Source organism: Lepidothrix coronata, unplaced genomic scaffold, assembly GCF_001604755.1.
Source record: "Lepidothrix coronata isolate B3197 unplaced genomic scaffold, Lepidothrix_coronata-1.0 Scaffold96, whole genome shotgun sequence".
NCBI classification, from domain to species: Eukaryota; Metazoa; Chordata; class Aves; order Passeriformes; family Pipridae; genus Lepidothrix; species Lepidothrix coronata.
The window spans coordinates 2,749,350-2,769,498 of NW_016690276.1; the positions used below are offsets into that span (position 1 = coordinate 2,749,350).

The 20,149-nt window shown below is 39.9% G+C and overlaps 1 protein-coding gene across 4 annotated transcripts in view; it reads right to left on the reverse strand.

Moving 5' to 3' along the window:
* Nucleotides 1-589: 589 nt before the first annotated feature.
* Nucleotides 590-20,149, reverse strand: part of EMCN (endomucin) — a 55,707-nt gene continuing 36,147 nt past the window's right edge. The window contains exons 7-13 of one of the 4 annotated variants that reach the window (XM_017822267.1): nucleotides 18,710-18,778; nucleotides 17,086-17,181; nucleotides 15,348-15,372; nucleotides 14,559-14,620; nucleotides 6,894-7,007; nucleotides 3,543-3,605; nucleotides 590-2,278 (exon numbers count right to left, since the gene is read on the reverse strand). In XM_017822267.1, the coding sequence (XP_017677756.1) occupies nucleotides 3,547-3,605; nucleotides 6,894-7,007; nucleotides 14,559-14,620; nucleotides 15,348-15,372; nucleotides 17,086-17,181; nucleotides 18,710-18,778 (425 nt within the window). In that variant the 3' untranslated portion in view covers nucleotides 590-2,278; nucleotides 3,543-3,546. Of the gene's footprint in view, nucleotides 2,279-3,542; nucleotides 3,606-6,893; nucleotides 7,008-9,516; nucleotides 9,565-9,668; nucleotides 10,137-14,558; nucleotides 14,621-15,347; nucleotides 15,373-17,085; nucleotides 17,182-18,709; nucleotides 18,779-20,149 lie in introns of those variants that run through there. The other 3 variants (XR_001876054.1, XM_017822269.1, XM_017822268.1) reach the window with 3 other exon arrangements.

Consider the following 20,149-nt stretch of genomic DNA (forward strand, 5'->3'; position numbering starts at 1 on the left):
CAAAAACCTTTGGGGGTTTTGGAAAGGGAAGTATCCTGATGGTGCTGCTGCTTCCCCTTCCTCCTGATTCTTAACAAGAATGGAAGGTCATACGTTTCCCTTTATGACAAGTTTTGTCATTTCAGGGGTTAAGAGGATCTCAGGTTTGCTTCATTTCTACCCTCCACCAAACTCTCCTCTTTTACTTCATACACACTCACACAAGCCAGTTCCTTTGAGAGACGTTTCCCAGCCTTCTGATGAGAACTTGGTGCTCTGCCATGCCCCTTATCATGAAAAGTCTGAACACCTTCCACAGTTTTGGTGATTTTCACTTTTCCAGTACCAAGATTTGCAGAGAGCCTCGCTCTCTCCCCATCACTGACTGTAATGAGGATGTTTCCACTTGCCACTCCCAGCATGCCTCCTGCAAGGTTTCGTGGTGTCCCTGCCACCATTATGCCCAGATTGTCTAATGTCTGCTCTCTAGGCTCATTGTAAAGAGTTCAACTCACTCTGTGCTTTAGGAGTGCAGAGTAATGGACAACAGTTGCACTAGGTATGGGTAATGGATTGCATTTCTGCAAAGACAAAAAGAATAGCCACTTAATAAAGATAATAACTTTTAATAGGCAGTTAATTTTTTTTCTTGACACGCTGTGGTAGTTTCTGAACAAATTTTGCACACACACACAAATGTATATTTCACAATCTTTCTCTGCTTTTTTCTACTGCAACATGTTACAAAATATTTTTTTTTAATCAACATGAAAATCAATCCACAATGATTGCTCTTATTGAGGAAAACTTCATCAATCAGGAATCTGAATAGCTGCAGGTGCCAACTAGCATATTTTAGATGGCCTGACCTTTCCAAAGTAGGTATCCAAGACTTCTCTGCTTCTGAGGAACCCAAGTGATTCAGGAATACCTGAATGAACCACATAAGTTCAGCTGCAGCATGGAGGACACTTGTTTGTTCCCCATCTTTTACAGAGGTTCATCAGATATTTCTCATGGTGCCGCTAAGAAAGAGGATTATTAGACCCACCAAAGTGTAAGAGCAATGGTCAAGCACAGGGAAATGAACCCTTTTGAGATTTGTATATAAACATGAATTAATAATTCTGCTCAATCTCTTACCATACTGGTAGGTAAGTTTTAAAATTTCAACAAAGGGAATTGGAGAGAGAAGTTTCTCAAAAGCATTGTATCAATAAGTATCAAAACGTAGATCATCATCCTGAATCTTGGTCCTGCCCTTAGGCCACCAGCTGTCTTCTTTCCATTCCCCAATAAAGCAACGGAAGTTCTTGGGACACTAACAAGAATCGAGGGATTCAAACTGAGCAGATGCTCACAGTAATATAATTTTCAAACATTCATAGTTCTAGAAAAGTAGGATACATGCAGGTATAAGCACTACTTGATATTTTGGAATTGCCAGCTCTGTACAAATTAAGAGTGTCTTTAATGAGCACTTGAAACACTCCTTAAACTTCCAGAGTTATTCAGTAACCTACAGGAATCCCACACATTACTCAGAACACAGGGAAGAAGGTTCATCTGTAAAATTGCTTGTCTTGCTGATTCCCACAGTGTGCCCCAGGCTATATAGAAGTCATATTTGTAGCACACATAACGCAATTAGCCAAGGAACAGGTGAAAATAAACTATGTTGCCTGTTACATTACAAGGATCATATTCAGTAATTTACAGAACTTCAAAAAGCCTCAGTGCAAGGTATGTTCCCCCCTTAACAGAAAAAAGCACACACTTCAGCATTCCACCCAGGCATCCCACCCTGTAAACATTTATGACAAGCAAAGCATGTGCTACAGTGAGGAGTCTCATGGAAATCACTGAATTAATTTTCATAGTGGCTATTTGCCCAGTACTGTTTCAAGGGTCAGGCCCTGTTTGTATTTTGCTACATACAATTGAAAGAACCCTAGGTACTATAAGTTCAACAAAGTATGCTGACATATTCCTCCCTGTATGTGCAGAAAACATTTTTAGTAAGTACTATGTAAACCACCTGATTTTTACATTCTCGTCAACCTTGTTTCCCTGCTTTTACTATATGTGAAAATAATAAATACATATGATATACCAGTTATTAAGCCTTCAAAAAAATTACATATTTCAGAAGGGACAGAAGACACTTGAGAAGTCAAGAGCTGGTCATTAACACAAGTGTCCTGTCTGGTAAAAAGCTTCAGCTGGTCCACATTTTCCATGGAACTGCAATTTTGGTGGTATATTCCTGCACATTGTGATAAAACAGGCTGCTTCACATCTGAAATGACAACAGTATCTATACATTATTATTCCAGGTAACATATTTAGAAACATAAGAGTAAGCTAAAATGGAAGGCATGGAATAAATCTGATTTGGGTAGGCAATCAGGATTAAATCCACTGTCCAGGCCACTGTCCTGCCCCCACACAAACAGAACCACCTCTGTGTTTTCAGTAATGTAGGCAAAATTTCATTTTCTTGCTCTAATTGAAGAAAAAAGGAGGTTAATTTGTCCTTACTACTAGCATCGGGAAAGCTCAGTTTCTTCATCTGGGGGGAATAAGAATAGGTCAAAAACATGAAAGACGTTCTTCACATTTCTGGTCAACCAGATATTTCTCAGTGGAGGGTGATGGGATCCATTCTGGAGGGGCTTCATTCTAAAGTGATGGTGGCAGACTGTGCTTTGTCTGAGCCCAACATAGCTGCCTCTGTCTGGTCCATCCCACATATGCTGTGACACTCAGGTCCTCAGGCCATCCTTCTCCTCAACCTCCCTGCCCTACCCAGGCTAAAGGGTCCTTCCCACACCCGCTTCCTTCTCTCACCCTCAGCAAAAGACCCCATTTCACCACAACTGATGGAAGCAACTCCATGGGAAGTGGATACTGTGGTGCCTGAGAAAGCTTTATGCATGAAGGAAAATGCAGCACCCACATCACAAACAGTGGATTTCAGGGGTGCTCTGATGGTCTTCGCCCTCTCACACATAAAAATACCATCCAACACCTGCCATGCATGTTAACCACCAAGGATTTCAAGTCATAATAAACCACCTCAATAAAAGTGCTGGCATTTGCATGAAGTGAAAAAGATACAGATTTCTCATGAAAAAAAAAAAAGGAGCAAAAAAATTCTGGATACCAAATTCCTTTTTTTTTTTTTTTTTTTTTTTTACAGGTAACTGCCTTTAAAAATCTCTTACTTCTCACACAAACAGAAAGAAAATTCACCCAGGGAAGTACACCTGGGAAATGCTGAACAGTTTAAGTCACATGCTCTGCCTATAAAGGTCTATCTCTGTGAGGTGGCTGCTTACCCCCTCCACTGGCCTGGCTCTCTGGTCATGATGGTATGCTCAAGTCGAGCTTTGTTTAAGCTGTTTTTCCTTGAGGCTGCTACCAACTGAAGTCATTGCTCATTTTATTTTTCATTTTTAACCTTTTTGTTTAGTTACATGGCACATACTGAGACTAAAAAGTATTAGAGAGACTAACAAACACTAATGTTAGCGGATGTAAGACTAAGGCTACAAACTTACATATTTATTGCTGAGATGTGAAGAGTTGCCGAGTTTTATTCTTCCCCTGAGATGAGTGCTCTCCTAAGACACAGAAAATATATTTGTATTAGTTAAACATGTAAAGATAAAAGGACCAATGAGTCTAGCACGAACACATCACTGACCACTAGTCTCCTTGTCAGATTTACTTCATCAGCAAAAACTGTCCATGCAATAGGTTTTTATCACTCTTTCTGTTTTATAACTTATTTCCTCTACTACTACAAAGTATTTCCAAGAGAGTGCTCAAGAGGTTTGAAAATAAAAAAAAACTTTAATTAATTTGTAACCATGATTAGAACATTAAATTATAAAAATAAGAAGATACAACTATAAAATTAATTTTTGCCAACAATGCTGACATCAGCTTGGTTCCTCCAAAGCGGGAAAATGAACCTTTATGAACTTCAGTCAGGGATTACACACAGTTCTTACTCCTCCTTCCCCGGAGGAGCAGAACAACTACCAGCAGTTACAGGCAGAAAAATAAGCCTCTAGATGACAATGTGTTTACAGATATCCTATTTCCAAACATGCATCCCAGGAACGGCAGTGGAATTTTTTTTTTCAGAGATTTGTACATGGAGATGAACAGGGAATGGCATTCCCAGAGTGGATAGAGCCCCATGGAAATACACACAAGGGTGGGAAAACCCAAACGCCTCCAGGAAATTGTCTTCTGCCTTTCTGCTCACCTGCCCGAGACAATTTAATGCCTCACACACACACACGAGAGGCAAAAAAGTGATGTATTACATTCTAGGAGAGGTGAATATGTATTAAAAAGTTTTATATGATCTATAGCCTGGGGTTGCAAATTGTAATACAAATTAGGATTCTAAAAAATTATCTGATTAGGCACTTAAATAATTAGTAGCCAAATTAAATTGTCGCTCTCCTGAAGAAAACGGAAAAGACTCATAAACAGTTTTTGAACATCTTTTCTTCACAGTAAAGAAAAAGGCTCTTTATTTAGCGCAGCTTTTTGGAGATGAGTAGAACTTGGTATCTGTGGAAAACTGTTCACCAATAATGTGCTAGAATGATGTTTGCTTCCCAAGTGTTCAATTTTGAACAAATTATTTTACAATCTTTTTAAAGTGTTGCTAAGTTAGAGCTTCTGAAGTTCTGATGATATTAAATTTCAGGTAGAGAAAAGAAAAGGACAAGTTTCTGTTAGAAAAGAAGAAGAAACATTTTAACAACATATATTTTTGATAGGTGAAATGTTTTTGTTAGATAAAAATCTTGTTTTGAAAAGCTATAAGTGAACAAGTTCAAATACTGTACAGTTTTATAACAACAAAAGAATGAGATTTTCAAGACATCTCACTTTTTTTTAATTTTAATTTTATTTATTTTTTCTTCTGCAAGTTTTTACCTTCCTTGTTCAATATGCGGAAATAGAAGACTTAATAGGGCATAAAAGTGACAAATTGACAAGATTGTTTAAAAAAGAAGTTGTAGCAGAAACTCATTGAGAAATATATAATGAGAAATAATTATTGAGAAATAACATGGAGAAGATAATATTCAATAGTGGTAATAAATATCAGTACTTTGTTAGCAGTTCCACTCTCAGCTGGTTGTTCTGCAGTCAGACTTACATGGAAGGTCGATATTTTGCACCACAGGAAAACAGCATGTCTAAGGGGAGGCTCCAGATTCGACATAGCTCCCTGGATAACATCCCATTTATGCCAATAGACTTTGGATCAGAGTGTGGAACGAGTGAGGCAGTGCTGGTTGCAGAAATCAGACTGCTTGAGTGGTACCTGCCAGCAGCGGTGGTCAGGCCAGGAGGGGTGAGTCTGCCTTACTGCAGACCCTGAGGCTGCAGCACACAGACACACTCCCCGTCTGCATTTCCTGGTGCTATACACATTATCCTTGAAACGGTGAACCACCACAAACCATTGCCAGGGTTGATATTCCCCTATAATATCAGTGTCTGCCTGATGAGGGTTTGAAGCAGGCAGGGATGCTCTACATTTCTTTGCCACTGCACTTCCAGAAGGGCAGGAGCCTGCAAGACTTCTGACACAAAACCGAGTTGTTGCCACTCCATGGTTGCAAATGTGTCTTAAGATATTTGCATCATAGGTCCCGTAATCATCAATGCCAACTAACAATTCAGTGATGAAGAGACAACAATTATATACTGGAGAGGAAGTGGTCACACAATACATTCTCTGTTCAAGAATAAAAAGGTAGTGCACAGGTTTAGATACAGAGCTACAGTGTGCCTTGAGACTGCACAGAGATGTGTACAGAATATTCTGGAGTCCAGACTCAGTAGTTTGATATTCCACTAAATAACCAGTTGCAATCCAAACGGAAAACCAAGAAGAATGTTCAGGTTAGCTGCAAGTGGGAAGATATCTTTATTGGTCTCAAAGCAATCTTATAACTGACAGAAACAAATTTTAAGAACAAAAAAACCAAACTTGCCCCCAAACCATCACTCACCAAAATCGAACTTTGCTTCCCATAAGGGAAATGAAAATCAAATACTTGTGTTTAGTACTTTGTTAAAACAGATGATATTTTTAATAGAATGAAGAAATTATTTCACAGTGAATTGTTTGCTGATTAAGAAAATACACGGTGGAGTGGAGGTGCTCAACCAGTCTAGATAGATTACCTGAATCCCTTGAAGGCTGTCACAGAATCATAGAATTGTTAAGGTTGGAAAAGATCTTTAAGATCATCAAGTCCAACCATCAGCCCAGCAACACCACCATGTTCACTTTAAACTGTGTCTTCAAATGCCACATCCACATATTTTTTTAACAGTTCCAAGAATGGTGACTCTACCACTGCCCTGGACAGCCTGGTTGCTCTTCCAATGCTTTGCCATACTTTCTGTGAAGAAATTTCCATAATTTCCAATCTAAACCTCCCCTGGCAGAACTTGAGGCCACCATTGAAAGAGAAGAGATATAGTTATGCAAAATATATCAACAAGAGCAAAATTGCTGCACATTATCAGTGAATATTGTCTTTTATTTATTCTGGCTTAGGCGTTTAGGGAAGGATGATACACAAACTCTAGTGTGGCGCGCTAGGGGATGAAAGGTCTCAAGAGAGAATTGAACCATCAGCTTCTCACTATACAGTTATTCAACATCTTGCGCAAAGGTGTTGATTGATCCAATTGGAAAGGTTCTATGGCAATAACTTTTTAATAATAGGTTGAAAATTCATTGTGAATTTGTCTACTTTGATAAGTGAGTGAACGCAGAAAAATGGGAGACGAAGGGAACTGGAAGACAGTATTTGGTGCAGTTAAAGTGCTGTGAACTACAAGTGCAATGTGATCCCTTTTACCTGTGGTCCTGCCTTGTGGCACCTCTCCTGATGGAGGAGGAGTTGTGGACTCAGATAGATTGGCAGAGGGCAGTGAGAAGCCAACCTCATAAATATCACGTGCTTCTACAAAAACTGAAAGAAATGATTCACAGTTTGAGAAAGAGGCCTTAGGTAGAATATTTGGAAAATGAAATCAGATTGATACTGACATGGAAGTTTCAGCTGTCAAACAAACTCTTCTGTTACACTCTTTATTTTCCCTCTCATTCTCCAGAGTTGCACCTGTTTGTTGATTTTTCTCTGAAACTGGATGGCAAACACAAAGACATAGGCACCATGAAGTCTCTAAGCACTACTGTGATAAAATGCAGACAGATCTGTAGTTACACTGTTCAGCTTATTGCCACAGGAGGCTGGAGATATCCCAGTGGACAAGACAAATCCATGGAATTAAAAGCCACTGAAAACTATGAAACACCAAAGACACAACGTCTGATTCAGGATGTCTCCAAGCCGCAGGCTGCGGAAGGCTATGGTAGAGGACTCATTACTGTACTCCTTTCCTATTTGTTATCCTTCCCTTCACATCTCATGATAGCCACCCTCAGTGACAGGATTTGGGGCTACACAGATCCAGGATCTGAGCAGGTAGAGCTGGCTCAGATAATTGTTTCTCAGCTTCAATATTAAAGGAGATGGTGCTCTAGCAGCAATACAGCACTGGTCTTTCATACACACAGCCTTCCACCCCTGAAAGACTCATGCTGCAGCCTTGCCCATCGATTCACCCCAGTGGATCAGCAACCCGGGCACTGGCCCCAATCCAATATACACTGCACACATCCTCCTCTAAAATGCAGTCATGCTGTAGAAGGATAAAGATAAGGAAGATGCAATAGGAAAATTTTGTATTCATAACTCCTCATCCTTCAAAGTATTTGTTTCAAGTCCATGGAAAGTAGACTGAGTGCACAGATCTGCAAAGTTAAATGATAGCCAGGAAAGAAATAGTACTGCAGTGAAAATGCAGGGTTTTCTTCCTAATTAAAATTTCACTTGTGTAGTATTTGTTTCGATTTTCCACTCACAAATATACTCATCTCCAACTATTATGATGCCAGTGAATAAGTAATGGGTACAATCAGCTGAAATTACACATTGTATAAAATCAATTTTGAAGCACTGAAACAAACAGTTCTTTGTCTCACCGTTGTGGAAGGCTATTGTATTAATCTCATTGTAATTTGTCCCTCCCCCCCCATTTGATTAAGAATCTGAATATATTATTCAGAATACACATACACTGCAGAACATCATGACAAAAAGAGAGTACAAAATGAGTACTATGAGTACAGAAAGTCTTTGACCTGAGCAAAGCCCTCTGACATTACTGGGAAAGTTGGAAGAAAAAGGATAAAAAAACAATCTTTGACATAAAAAATAGGTTGTACTGCATCTCAGATTACATTGTCTGTAAGAAAAAATGAGTTGTGCTGTTATTTCATTGTAATATCTGCTGCTGAGAAATTGCTCATAAGTGGCAATCAGGTTCAGAGCAAAAAATTAAAGTGAGCTTTTAATAAAATCTGATTGCAGAAGCCTATCTTTTACAAAAGTATAAAACTACCTCTGCAGAGAGAGGAATCAAAATGTCTATTTTTACCGTGCTGAACTAAAAGACTGAGAGGTGCATTACAGATGCTGGAGAACAGCCTTAAGTGGGAACCAGCGCCTGGGTGCAGTGGCTGCGTTTATTGTGGGCCAGTGGGTCCAGCACCTGAAACGTGCTGCAGCACTCCCCTGCCACACACTTCCCCCACAGCCCTGCAAACTGCTCCTCACCACTGTCAGCGGGACAGAAGGATCTGTACAGCTCACCATGACAGAGAGGGAGTGTGCAGAGATGTCCAGGTGAGGGACAGAAAGGCAATTGCTGCTCAGTGGGGAGCGAAGGGTGGGAGGAGGCTCCTTCACAAGGTGCATCTCAGAAAACTGCAGGCTGGAAAGTTAACAAATGCTTCACAAATGGAAACATGACTTGACCCTCGGCAGTCTGACTGTAAGAGACTTCTTTAAAACCCTTTGAAAATATGCACCGTTCACAAACTGAATTAGAAATAGAGAAGGAAGCATGTGCTATTTAATGCCTTTGACTACAGTTTTGTCCAAAAATTTTAGCTGGAAGGGTGTGCAGTTGAATCTTTGTGGTGCAAGTAAACACAGACTCCAACCATGAGCTGCAAAAGCTGAGAAAGTTTATTCTTCAGTTTCTGTGAAGACAGAAAACACAACTTCAGGCTATTATACAATACCAGGTTAAAAAAATATAGTGTCAGAAAATGAGAAAGAGAAGGAAAGAGAAGAAGGTGCTTGATCTCTCTCTCTGTTGCAAGGGGATCCTTTTCTATGAAGCAGCTTCTAGGTTTCCTATCTGCAGGGGAAAAAAAGTAAGGCACTGAAGTAACATCTCATAATAGGAAAAACAAATAATCAATATCATATCCTCATATTAGTAGAAACACCCTCTCTTACCATTCCTAAGCACACAGCATGCCAGGAGACTGCTCTTTGCTCACCTATGTTGCTCATCTTGCAAGTGAGAGGAAGAGGGAAGGGAATTTTCAGTGACAGAGTGCCTCACCTGGGAATTCAGCTTCTTCAACTGCTCCTACAGGCATCCACCTGAGTACTAGACATAATGAAAAAGAGATAAAAGTCCCAATGCAGGTTGAGAAACCCTATGGCCCACTACAGAACCATGCCCCCTGGCAGGGGTAAATTTCCCTGGGTTGAGCCCTTAATGAGGTAAAATGCAAAGATTTCTTACCTCCTTAAATGCCACGGTCCATGCTCAGATGTACTCAGCATAGCAGGAACCAGCTCCCGATTTGTCCCATTATACCAAAACCACATCTACGGTTCGATGTGTGAGGCAGAACAGTTAAACAGTCTCAGCACTTGGAGGTTCACTGAAAGCAGGGACGCTGATACTGTCATTCAACTACATTGTTTCAGAAGATCACAGGATTTTCCAAGTCCAAAGCTGAGCACCACACTGGGTTGTCTTGAGGGATGCTGAACTTTATTTCCATTCCAGTGACCAAGGCAAGTTTTTTTGCTGAATGAGAGCAAGGGGTTTTTCATTGTTCTGGGATGATTATGGTGTTTGGTCACTATGTATAATAGAGTCACCAGCCTCTGATGTGGAAGGCTGAGAATTCTCAAAGCCTTTACAAAGAAGACTTCGGAAAAGCAGGAAGTCTGGAGGAATGATACAGGCAAAAACTATGGTCATCTCAAATAGGCTGAAGTTCTAGGGTCTGACTAATCTATGCCATGAAATCCCATATATCTTCAAGGTAGGCAGCTCATCTTGTGCAAGGGATGCGCCCATGACATGTTATGAAAATCAGAGAGGAGGTAGAGCCAGTTGAAGTAAGAGATAACAGCTGTAAGGTCATGATTACCGTTGAACAATAGCAGTTTTTGGAAGAGATGTGGAGCATATGGGGAATGCAAGTTCTTCTGCATCCTCGGTGCATGCTATTTTGTACTGCACTGCCATCTGAGAACACCTCTAGGTGTTGACTGATCCCTTTCTCCAATGTGATTACAATGTTAAAGGTGGTTTTCATGTGACAGGTTAGGTGTCTCCTCAAATATCCATGTTTGCCTGGCACATTTTCACAGCTCTGTTTAGTAGCAACACTTGAATTTTCATTTTTGTCCACAGTGAGTACCTTGGGAAGCCATAATGCAAACATACCAGGGATCCTTTTCCAGCCACCTTCCATTCCAGGTGCATCACCAAAATCTGAGCCACATTGACACCAAGCTTTGACACCTTGAATATCCTTTCAGAAAATTCAGTGTAGAACAGGCAATACCCCTGCAGGTCGAGTAAGTCATATCCTACCCTATCATCTCAAAAGAGCTCACTCTGGTTAGAAATCATGCCCTAATGAATCAGCTTATGCTTAGGTGCCAGAATTATACTGAACAACTCTGAAATGTTATGTTACTTGCACATTCCTATGGACTTTATCTTGAATACTGAACTGGTGTGCTGCTACTATGTACCTTTTACGTGCTCTAGAATGGGTACTCCAGGCAAGGGCCATAAAAGAAAATTGTCAAGTCGTTACTTAAGTATCAATATTTCTATCACACATGGTTCATCTGTATGGAGTAGCCTTACTGCAATCTCTATTCATCAACCTTTCTGTACCTGAGGAATTTCCATCCCTCAGCATTCTTCATGAGTCCAAAATAGGTGATTAATACCTTTACTGGTTTTTCAGTGTAACACGCAAGAACCCTTACATAAAAAGTTAGGTCTGTTTTCAAGACAGCCAATACTTTAACACCATGGATGATGGTATTGATCTCTTAGTCATCAATTAGAACCCTTCATCTTGTATTCTCAGGAAATATATCTATCACTGAAAAGCCAAATGTGCAGTTCTGTGAGCTATGTTGAACCTCAAATAAGAAATATTTTCACAGGTAGATTTTCTAGAACTCTGTATTGTAGAAGACCATTTATTCTCCCTAGGGAGGGTCACCCTAAATTTACCTCTAGAGTCAACATGAAATGGCTGCCATAAGTCCTGCATTTGTACATTAGTGTAAAACTTTTGAGATGATTCAATATCCTGAGCCTTTTTAAGCAAGCAGTTTTCAAGTAAGAGGCAACTACAGGCACTTATCTTGCATCAGGTATTGCAGTTCACTGACAAATGTGCATGAAAAATTCAAGGTGTTTAGTTTTCTCTGTCTGTTGTTTTTAGTTTACATAAATTCTCAACCAGTTGTGCCTTAGAGCTCAAAGCATCAGCAATTCCATCTTTCTGAGAAGAGTTTTAAAAAGTGAGAATATTAAAGCTCTATTTTACCTAGTGTTCCTGATGATACTACTCTGTTAAAAACCATTATTTTAGTCCAGGATTAATTGACAACTATTGTTTTCCTGTATTCTTTCACATTAATTACAGGTATTTGAAAAAATATTCTTCATTAAATTTAATTCAGCTATGCTCCTGAAAATGGAGCCTTTTCTATTTCTTTCATTTTATATTCAGAAGTTAATTTTAGAAGTCCTAAAATAGGATCTTTCAGTAGTCAGTGGACTGCCATAGGTCAGCTCATTCCAGCTCAAGGTACATATCCAAGACAGACAGGATAAATAGCCCTCTGGACACATACATCTCTTTCAACTATGTGCAGCTGGCATAGCTTTTAGATAGATAAAATAAGGCAAGATTAAACTCATCATAACTCTCGATCAAGGTATATCATGCACAACACTGAGAAGAAGTTTATCTAGGTTGCTTGCTTGAACAATTTGTAGGTCATATCCTTATTTGTTCAGTATATATGGGGTTTCTTTACACTTTTTAAACACAATTATATAATCTCAAAATCTTCTGTTTGGAATGAAAAGTAAAAACTAAAAAAATATAATGTATAATTATAATAGAGCCTAATTTGAATACATGTCAAAGCAGAACTTCATTGTATATATGCTTGAGCTTAGGCACCTGAGCAGCCCATTGACAGAGGACGACGTAGATCGTCCTGTAAAGTTAAGGCTGCTCTAAAGAACTTCCTAGTTTTAGTCTTTTGAATCACAACTTTTTGTTGTTTTGTTGGTACATACAGAGGAGGCCACAACACACACTTTGTAAACAGCTGGATGAAGGAAAAAGAAGAATCCATTTAAAGAAGTTTTATGCAGTGCAATTGTTGTCAGCAGTTGTAAGAAGGACCACAGGTCAGACAGTTCTTGAGTCTATCTATACCATAAGAAACACTTGCCTTTATGCCCAAACTTTTAAGGAAGCAAGTAAATCTGATTCAAATGGGCAGGCACCTAACATCTTTGAAAATACCATCTTTGAAAATACCTGCATGAGTGACAAATACTTCTGTAAGAAACAGGACCTTCTGTCAAAGTGCTTTTAATTTAAGATGTAAAGTGACTCTAAAAACCTGGGCAAAACCGGGATTTCACTTTCTGTGAAAGCATGTTTAATTTTGAAACATATAATGATGTAAGAATGTGAGAGAAAATGGCAGCTAGTTTAAATATGAATTGTATTAATGAGGAGAGGGCAAGAATCTTGTCTTCTAAGTGGTTATGACTCATACCTTCTAATTATAGCATGTACACATCCTACTTCAGTAAAAAAGAATATCAAGCATACTCTGGATGAAAGATATTCAGATACTTGGTGAACTAGTGGTTGATTAACAGGCACCAGAGTTCATCTTGTGGGGAAAAAAAAAAAAAGAGCCTGCAACTTTTCTTATTTACTCTGCTGTAAAACACAAACAATTCTGCTGCTGACAATGGAATTCTTTTGTTGTTGAAAGGGCATGAGGGCAGAATCAATCAAAAAATGTCTATGAATAAGTTTCTGACTTCATTCAGATTACAAAAAAATAAAATATTAATTTAGGAAAGCATTAAGTGCAGTGGGGAAGAATGATGCATCCTGTGATGGAGCAGGCCCTTCTGCTCCTCTAGCCTCCTACCATGCTGCTCGGTATCGGCGAGGCTGTAGGGACCTTGCATGACTCTGATTTGTTTCAAGGCCTGCAAGAGCTGCCATGTGGGTCTTTTGGATTGCACAAAAGCTTCTGGGAGTTGCAGAGAAGGCTGGAGAGTCCAAACTGTGCCTCTCCAGCAAGTAGAGGATAGTTCAGACAAAGCGCTGTATTTCAGAGGACTTCCCAAGGATTCAGACAAAAGGAGAGAGCAGCTATTGGTCAGCCTCGGAAATGTCACTAGGAGAAACACATGGCCAAAACCCTTAAAAACAAAAAAGAGTTTTATACCTAAACAGCAGAAAGTAAGAGACTGTTTTTCTGGAAGGACTTCTGCAAATGAGGTGGGACCTACATGGCTGAGGAAGCGTAGGGTGAAGCTGGGCAGTTTCACCATCACTACCTCTACCATGACAGTTTTAAGGGGTTTGATTTTATTTATTTGTTGAATATCTGTGAATCAGATTAGTTAGAATTTTGTTCTGCCTCAGTCTTATTTTGTGGTACTCCATTTCTTGCAGAACCTATAGCTGCATCCATGTCTTTGCTTTGAGATTTTGCTTTCTTTTGTGCATATTATCAATAACCTCTGTTCCTTTAGGCTTTATTACCATATATTTTGTAAAAAACTGAAGAACAGGACAGAGGAATTTGCAATGAGTGTAGGATTTTTAATACAAAGGGTGGCTGAGTACAGGGCTGACTGAGTACAGGTTGCTTAACCCAACTCTGACAGAGCCTTGTTTACATAGGGCACTGACTCCCAAACCTTTTGACCCCTGGGATATTACTAGTCTTCAAACTTCCTTGTACAGCCAGATCTAGCTGATAAATACCTTGATCATAGTTACTCCTGAACAAGCCTGGTTGTAGATCATGTACCATCAATGATTTAAAAAAAAAATATTTTCCCTAAACCAGTCATACTTCTCACTCCCAAATACCAACAGCACAGACTGTGCAGCTAAACTGCAGGATCCCAGTCTGGGGATTTGCACTGTGGAAGAATTGTTTGCACTGACTTTGACCTGACAGGAACTAAAGATGGTTTTGCTATTAGAAACATCACCCCAAAAACTGCTCTTCTCTGAACTCAGAGAAGGAGACAGATATACACAGAGAGGAAATGCTCACCAGTCTCAGGAGAAGTTGTCTTCACAGAAAGAAGTTTGACACCATCTTTGTCTGACTGGGCCCTGTGGAAATCAGAAAACATTTAATCAGACAGACAGCATGCATGTTGGTCAGCCAAACAAAACTCTAAGATTATGATCTGAAGAAGGCAGCAGCTACGCCAGTCTACACTGGCAGGCTTGAAATGGGCTTTGCATGGGATCATGAGCAAGTCTTGGTGGTGGAAAACACCATATACCAACACCTCTGATAATACGTTTCTCTTAAAATAGGTAATAAATTAAGTTTCATGATTCTAGGTTTAATCTAGCATTTCACAGAAGTACATCTGGGAGAAAAGAGGGAGTCATCTTTTTTCTGTCAATACAAAGCTTTTAGCCATGTTGAATTGCAAACAAAACATTGACAAGAGAAAAAACATTAACAAAAGAAGGGGGATGGGAAAGAATGGGAGGAGAGAAAAATCAATGGGGGAAAAAAATTGAAAAAAAAAAAAATACTGGGCCATTGAGTCCTGTGACACAGAATAAGCTGTTTGTCCATTCCAAAAGGATCCCCTGCAACACAGCTGAGAGTCATCACATTTCTATCCATGCTGGAATAGCTGCTTGTCATGCATACGGGTGTACAATAACTGCAAGAACACTTCCAGTAGGATATTTCTCTTTGGGGTGGTAACTGCTTATTATGCTTAAGCAGAGAGAGATCAAAGAAAATCCTACACAGAATCTGCTGCATTTACAAGTGCCCTGTGATAGATCTCAAAGCAATGAAAAGGATTCAACCTACTGTTCAGCGCCATTCTCTTGTCTCTCTGGAAGAAGAAACAAAGGTAGTATCATTCTGATTGCTGGAACTCACTTAAATAAACATTTAGACATAGCTATTGCAGTTTCTGGCAGACAGCTTAGTTGTGATTTTGCAGTATTGCATTAAGTGCATTAACACAATCAAGCAGCTTGAATGGTAATTGTTATTTTTCTGGTCATCTATGAAAGTGAACTGATACTGCTGATACTGATGCTTCTGGAAACCAGGGAGAATGATATGTGACTTGTCCAAGAGCACAACAGAAGCACATTTTTCCCTGCAGCTCCCAAATCCCTGGGTAGCTGGCACAGAGGACGTGAGCATGGAATGGTTCTTGAGTACATAACAACTGAGCTAAAAGATACAGGGTGAGGGGAGTGAGGGAATATGCTGCCAGGCTGTACACCCTGGGGTTTAACCTATCATGACATCTGAGAGCAGAGCCTGTCATCCTAATTGATGAGGAACAGGTTTCTCCCCAAAATGAGTCATATACTGAATGTATTTTATGCTTATGTGCAAGTGTGGGCAGATGGATGGGGCCAGCGGGTTACATCAGAGACATGGAGCCAACTCTAGCTCCATGGCACTAAGCACAGGGGTTTCCACCCACAGGGGAAGCACACTGGATAGGTCTGGGTGAATCCTACAGGAAGCACCACAGGTATCTACTCTATCTTCCAAGTGAATTTGCTATTACAGTGCCTGATGGCATTTGGGCATAGGGCAGGCTGGTGAGGAAATGTTCTTCATCTCATATCTTTGTCTCTTGACTTCAAATATTTAAGTTTCCTAAGCAAGGATCACACCTTCCTCTGTTTATCTGGGTTTGTTCTTCCATGTCATTGGCTAAATTGGTTGTGACACGCTGTTTGCCTTGGTTTACAGCTTCAACACCCTCTTGTGATTTTGTATTTCCAAGGCCTGGCGATTTCACAGTTGAAGCTCTGTACAGGTCTGCTAACTCGTGCCAGCTCACAGGGACAGAAAAACCACAGTCTGGATTCTGCATTTTCACTTAATGAAGAATCACACTTGCCTGTAGCCCACTTGGGCAACTCTGAAATATTTGGCAAATGGAACTTGATGGAACTATAACTCATTATCTGAAGTATTTAATGGATAGCAGTGAAGCAGATACTGACTTTAGCTGTCCTGTCAAAATGACTGCATCTGAAAATACTGCTTGCTCAGGGATTTTGTTCCCATGTACATTATAGTGTAACTAGAAAATTCTAGTCATGCATAATGTGTGTGTGTATCTGTGTCTCTGTGTGTATCAGGTATATCCCAAAAGAATATTTCTTTGCCTGTATCTAGAACAGAGATAAAATAAATATAGTGATTTTGTTAAACAATATCTTCAAGGTTAGTTTTCGCTGCCTATTTCTACTTGATTGACTGATTGTATTAGCACAGGTGTTTGCTAGTTCTTGGTAGCTGCAAAAATGTGAACAGAAAGCTTGTAGCATTACACATATTCTCTAAAAATCAGAGACATTTTTGCTCACCCTGTTCTTCCTACTGATTTTGAAAATGAAGTGTTAGTTTCCCACTTTAGGCAAAACACTTCAAAATACAAGAAGGTTTCCCACCAGACTACCACAACAGCTATGGTTAAGGTAATCTAAAAGAGATCTTTTAACAATAAAAAGCACATTGATTGCTCTCTCTCCCTTTCCCCCCCCCCTCTATCCAGAGAAAGCAAAACGAATACCTGGAGTTTTCTTCTGGCACATTTTGTACAAAGCCACCAGTGAGAAGACAGAGAGGGTAATGACTATCAGGGTGATAACAATTGGCAAGATAATACCTGCAAAAGAGGGAGAACATATTTTTGGCTGCTGCCTCTGGCTTGTGTTGCCTCTGTGTACAGGCCCTTGCACACGCAAAGGTGAGAGGCATCTCCACCTCCACCAAACCTTACCAATTTCTCAGGAGCAAGGTAGCCTGCTGCTCCTGGTATCCTTCCAGCAACCACTGAGCCTCAGGCTCGGCAGCTTTGTGGAGGAAGGATTTAGGAACTTTCTCACACCCTTACTCCTTCCCTGATATTTGTGTTGCCCTGTGTAACTGGTTTCACCCATTTTACAGTAGAAGAGCGAGGTTTCAGTACCTGCTCCAATGGGACTACCATAATCTTGATCAAAATATCCATGATTCACCCCCACTGCTGATGGTCCCAAAGATTTTATGAGAGAGACATGTGTCAGAAATAAATTTTTCATAGGTGTATTTTATTTTTTCCTGGTTTTTCTGAAAACAAGGTTTGTCTGAAATTCAGCAACAGAAGCAATTATTTTGCTTTCAACATTGTACACCCAGGAAGACACCAAGGAGTTACATAATTCAGTAACATTCCCCACAGCACTTATAACCAGGGATAGAAAATGCAAGACCTCCTTTTAAAATGAGGACATTTCTTTCCTTTTATTATTTCCCACCATCTGCCATTTCCTGACAGGTGTTTCCCAGCCAAGAAGCAAAAACGGAAGAATTATGTAATGAAGAGAAGCTTTCCTGGGGAAATATATAAGCCCAGCTTCTCCCCATTTATCTTTTTTTTCTAGCAGCAACCAGACACTTTCAAATTTAGCAGGCGCTCTCCCGCCTGCTGGCCTAAGCCTTGTTTTGGGGGGAGGCTGCCTTCCACAGCATCAGCCATCATGCTGCCTGATGTTTAGAGGTGGCGTCTTCCATGTCTCCTGATGCAATTAGTACTTAATATTAATACAGGAGTGTGTGTGCATCTGTGAAATCAGAGGGAGAACACAGAGACAAGTTTACGGTGGACAAACATCAAACTTGTTTTCCTAAGCCAGTACCCCGGGCAGGAAACAGCAGGTCTGCAGCAACACCCTTGCCCCAGAGATGCAGAATACTAAAATAAAATATTAAGTAACATGCATCATGCAAATATCAAGTGCTTAAAGAGTCTGCAGAAGACTGCCTTGTAGACCTTCTCTACCATGACAATATAAAAAATATATTCATATAATACATTCATACCAATACATTCATATAACATGTACAACATGTACACATGCAACTTTTTCAAATGTTTCCTTATGTCTTCTCTCACAGGGGATGATTGTTCACTTTTTTTTTTTCAATTTTACCACTTTGAATCAGTTCTTGGGCATGTCAACTTGTTAAGCTCTGTTTCTCTTTGAGAGGAGTTTTATAATAGGCATTTAAATTTGGATTCTAATAGGGCCTACATCAGGTAAGGCTGAAAATAAAAATGCCAGTTTCATTTGTCTGCTACTCCAATCACTCACCAAAAGCAAAACTGATCAACTGAAAACTCAAAAGCTGGACAATAAAGTAGGAATACTCACTAGAATAGTGGATATCACTCTCTGTCCCTTTCTCATCTTCTCCAGGACTGCTTCCACGACTGCCAGAAGCTAGACGTGCAAAAGAAATAGTGCCTTTCACGTATTGCCAGAAGTCACAAACAACTCACCCTGAAAAATTACCCTCTTAAAAGAACTTTTGTGTCCCCAGTTCTGGAGCCACTAGGCGCTTCACATCTATATTTTTTCTCAATAACTCTCTTCTCGGATAACTTGGCAAGTGGGCTGGAAAAGTTTATCTAGTGTGGCCTAGAAGAAACACACACTTTACATGGTTGCAGTCCTCCCTGGGATCATCTGCTGGTCCACTTACAGGTTATAAACTACAAGCTTTTTCACTTTTATGAGCTTATGGTACTGTTCAATATTAGAAGAGAACTCTTGACAAGTAAAAAACAAGAAAGAGAGTGAAAATTAAACCTCTCTTCAAAAGAAGAAAGACCAAAATATTTCACTCACTGCTAATAAAATTTTTTTTAAAAAAGTGCTAATAGTAGATGAAGAAGTCTAAAGAGGTGCAATATTAGTAGATAGCAAGTTTCTTGAGAGTTGTTATAGAAGGATGTGCATGCTCTCTCTGCCACATCTGGAGAGAGCAATGACTTCTGTGAGCCTCTGGGACATTTTTTAGGTCTGAGTATAAAGGAATGAATTTCTACCTTCAGGTGCTAATCTGAATTTGAGTCAGATATCAAAACCCCAAAATATTTATTACCTTGTTGCACACAATCTGTGAAAAAAACAATCACTGAACTTCCAGAGAGAAAATAGAAAATGCAAACATTTGTGTTTCCATAGTTACATTATATAGCACATGGGATTGTATTCCTCGTTGGACAGAGGCTTGAGTAGACATGTGCTCCCTGCCACTGAAGAAGCTGACCAGCTGGATATTTCCATTGCCTGTTTAAATATCAGAAATGGCTCTCAAACAAAGGCATCTGGGGAAGGTGGCCTGTTAAGAAGTGGGCCCAGCAGAGACTATAGCTCCATATATAAATAGTGAGAACATGGCAGCAGCCACTGAGGTTTTGTTGGAGGCTCCACTGCTCAGGTACCTACCCACAATCTGCACCTGTAGGGATGCACGGTTCCTCACCCAAAGAACACAGTAGGGCTCAAATTGTTGGGTGGAAGCTACAAAGTTAACTGAGTCATTAAAAACAATTTCCCAATGGCAATTTTGAGGTCTAGAATACAATTTTGTTTTACTTCCTTTGAAAGACACGTCCCCATTTTTACAGAAGCTTTTGTACAGGCGGTAATTGTAACTCTAGTCTGCAGAATTATATCAGCTGTCATAGGTTTGAAAAGAGATGTTGGAATTTTTTCCCAAATGCCACCCCCCCTTCTGTTTCTTCCAGGATGGGGAGGGGGGTGGAGTGAAGCCACATGCACTGGGCAGCACAAGAGCAGGGGAAG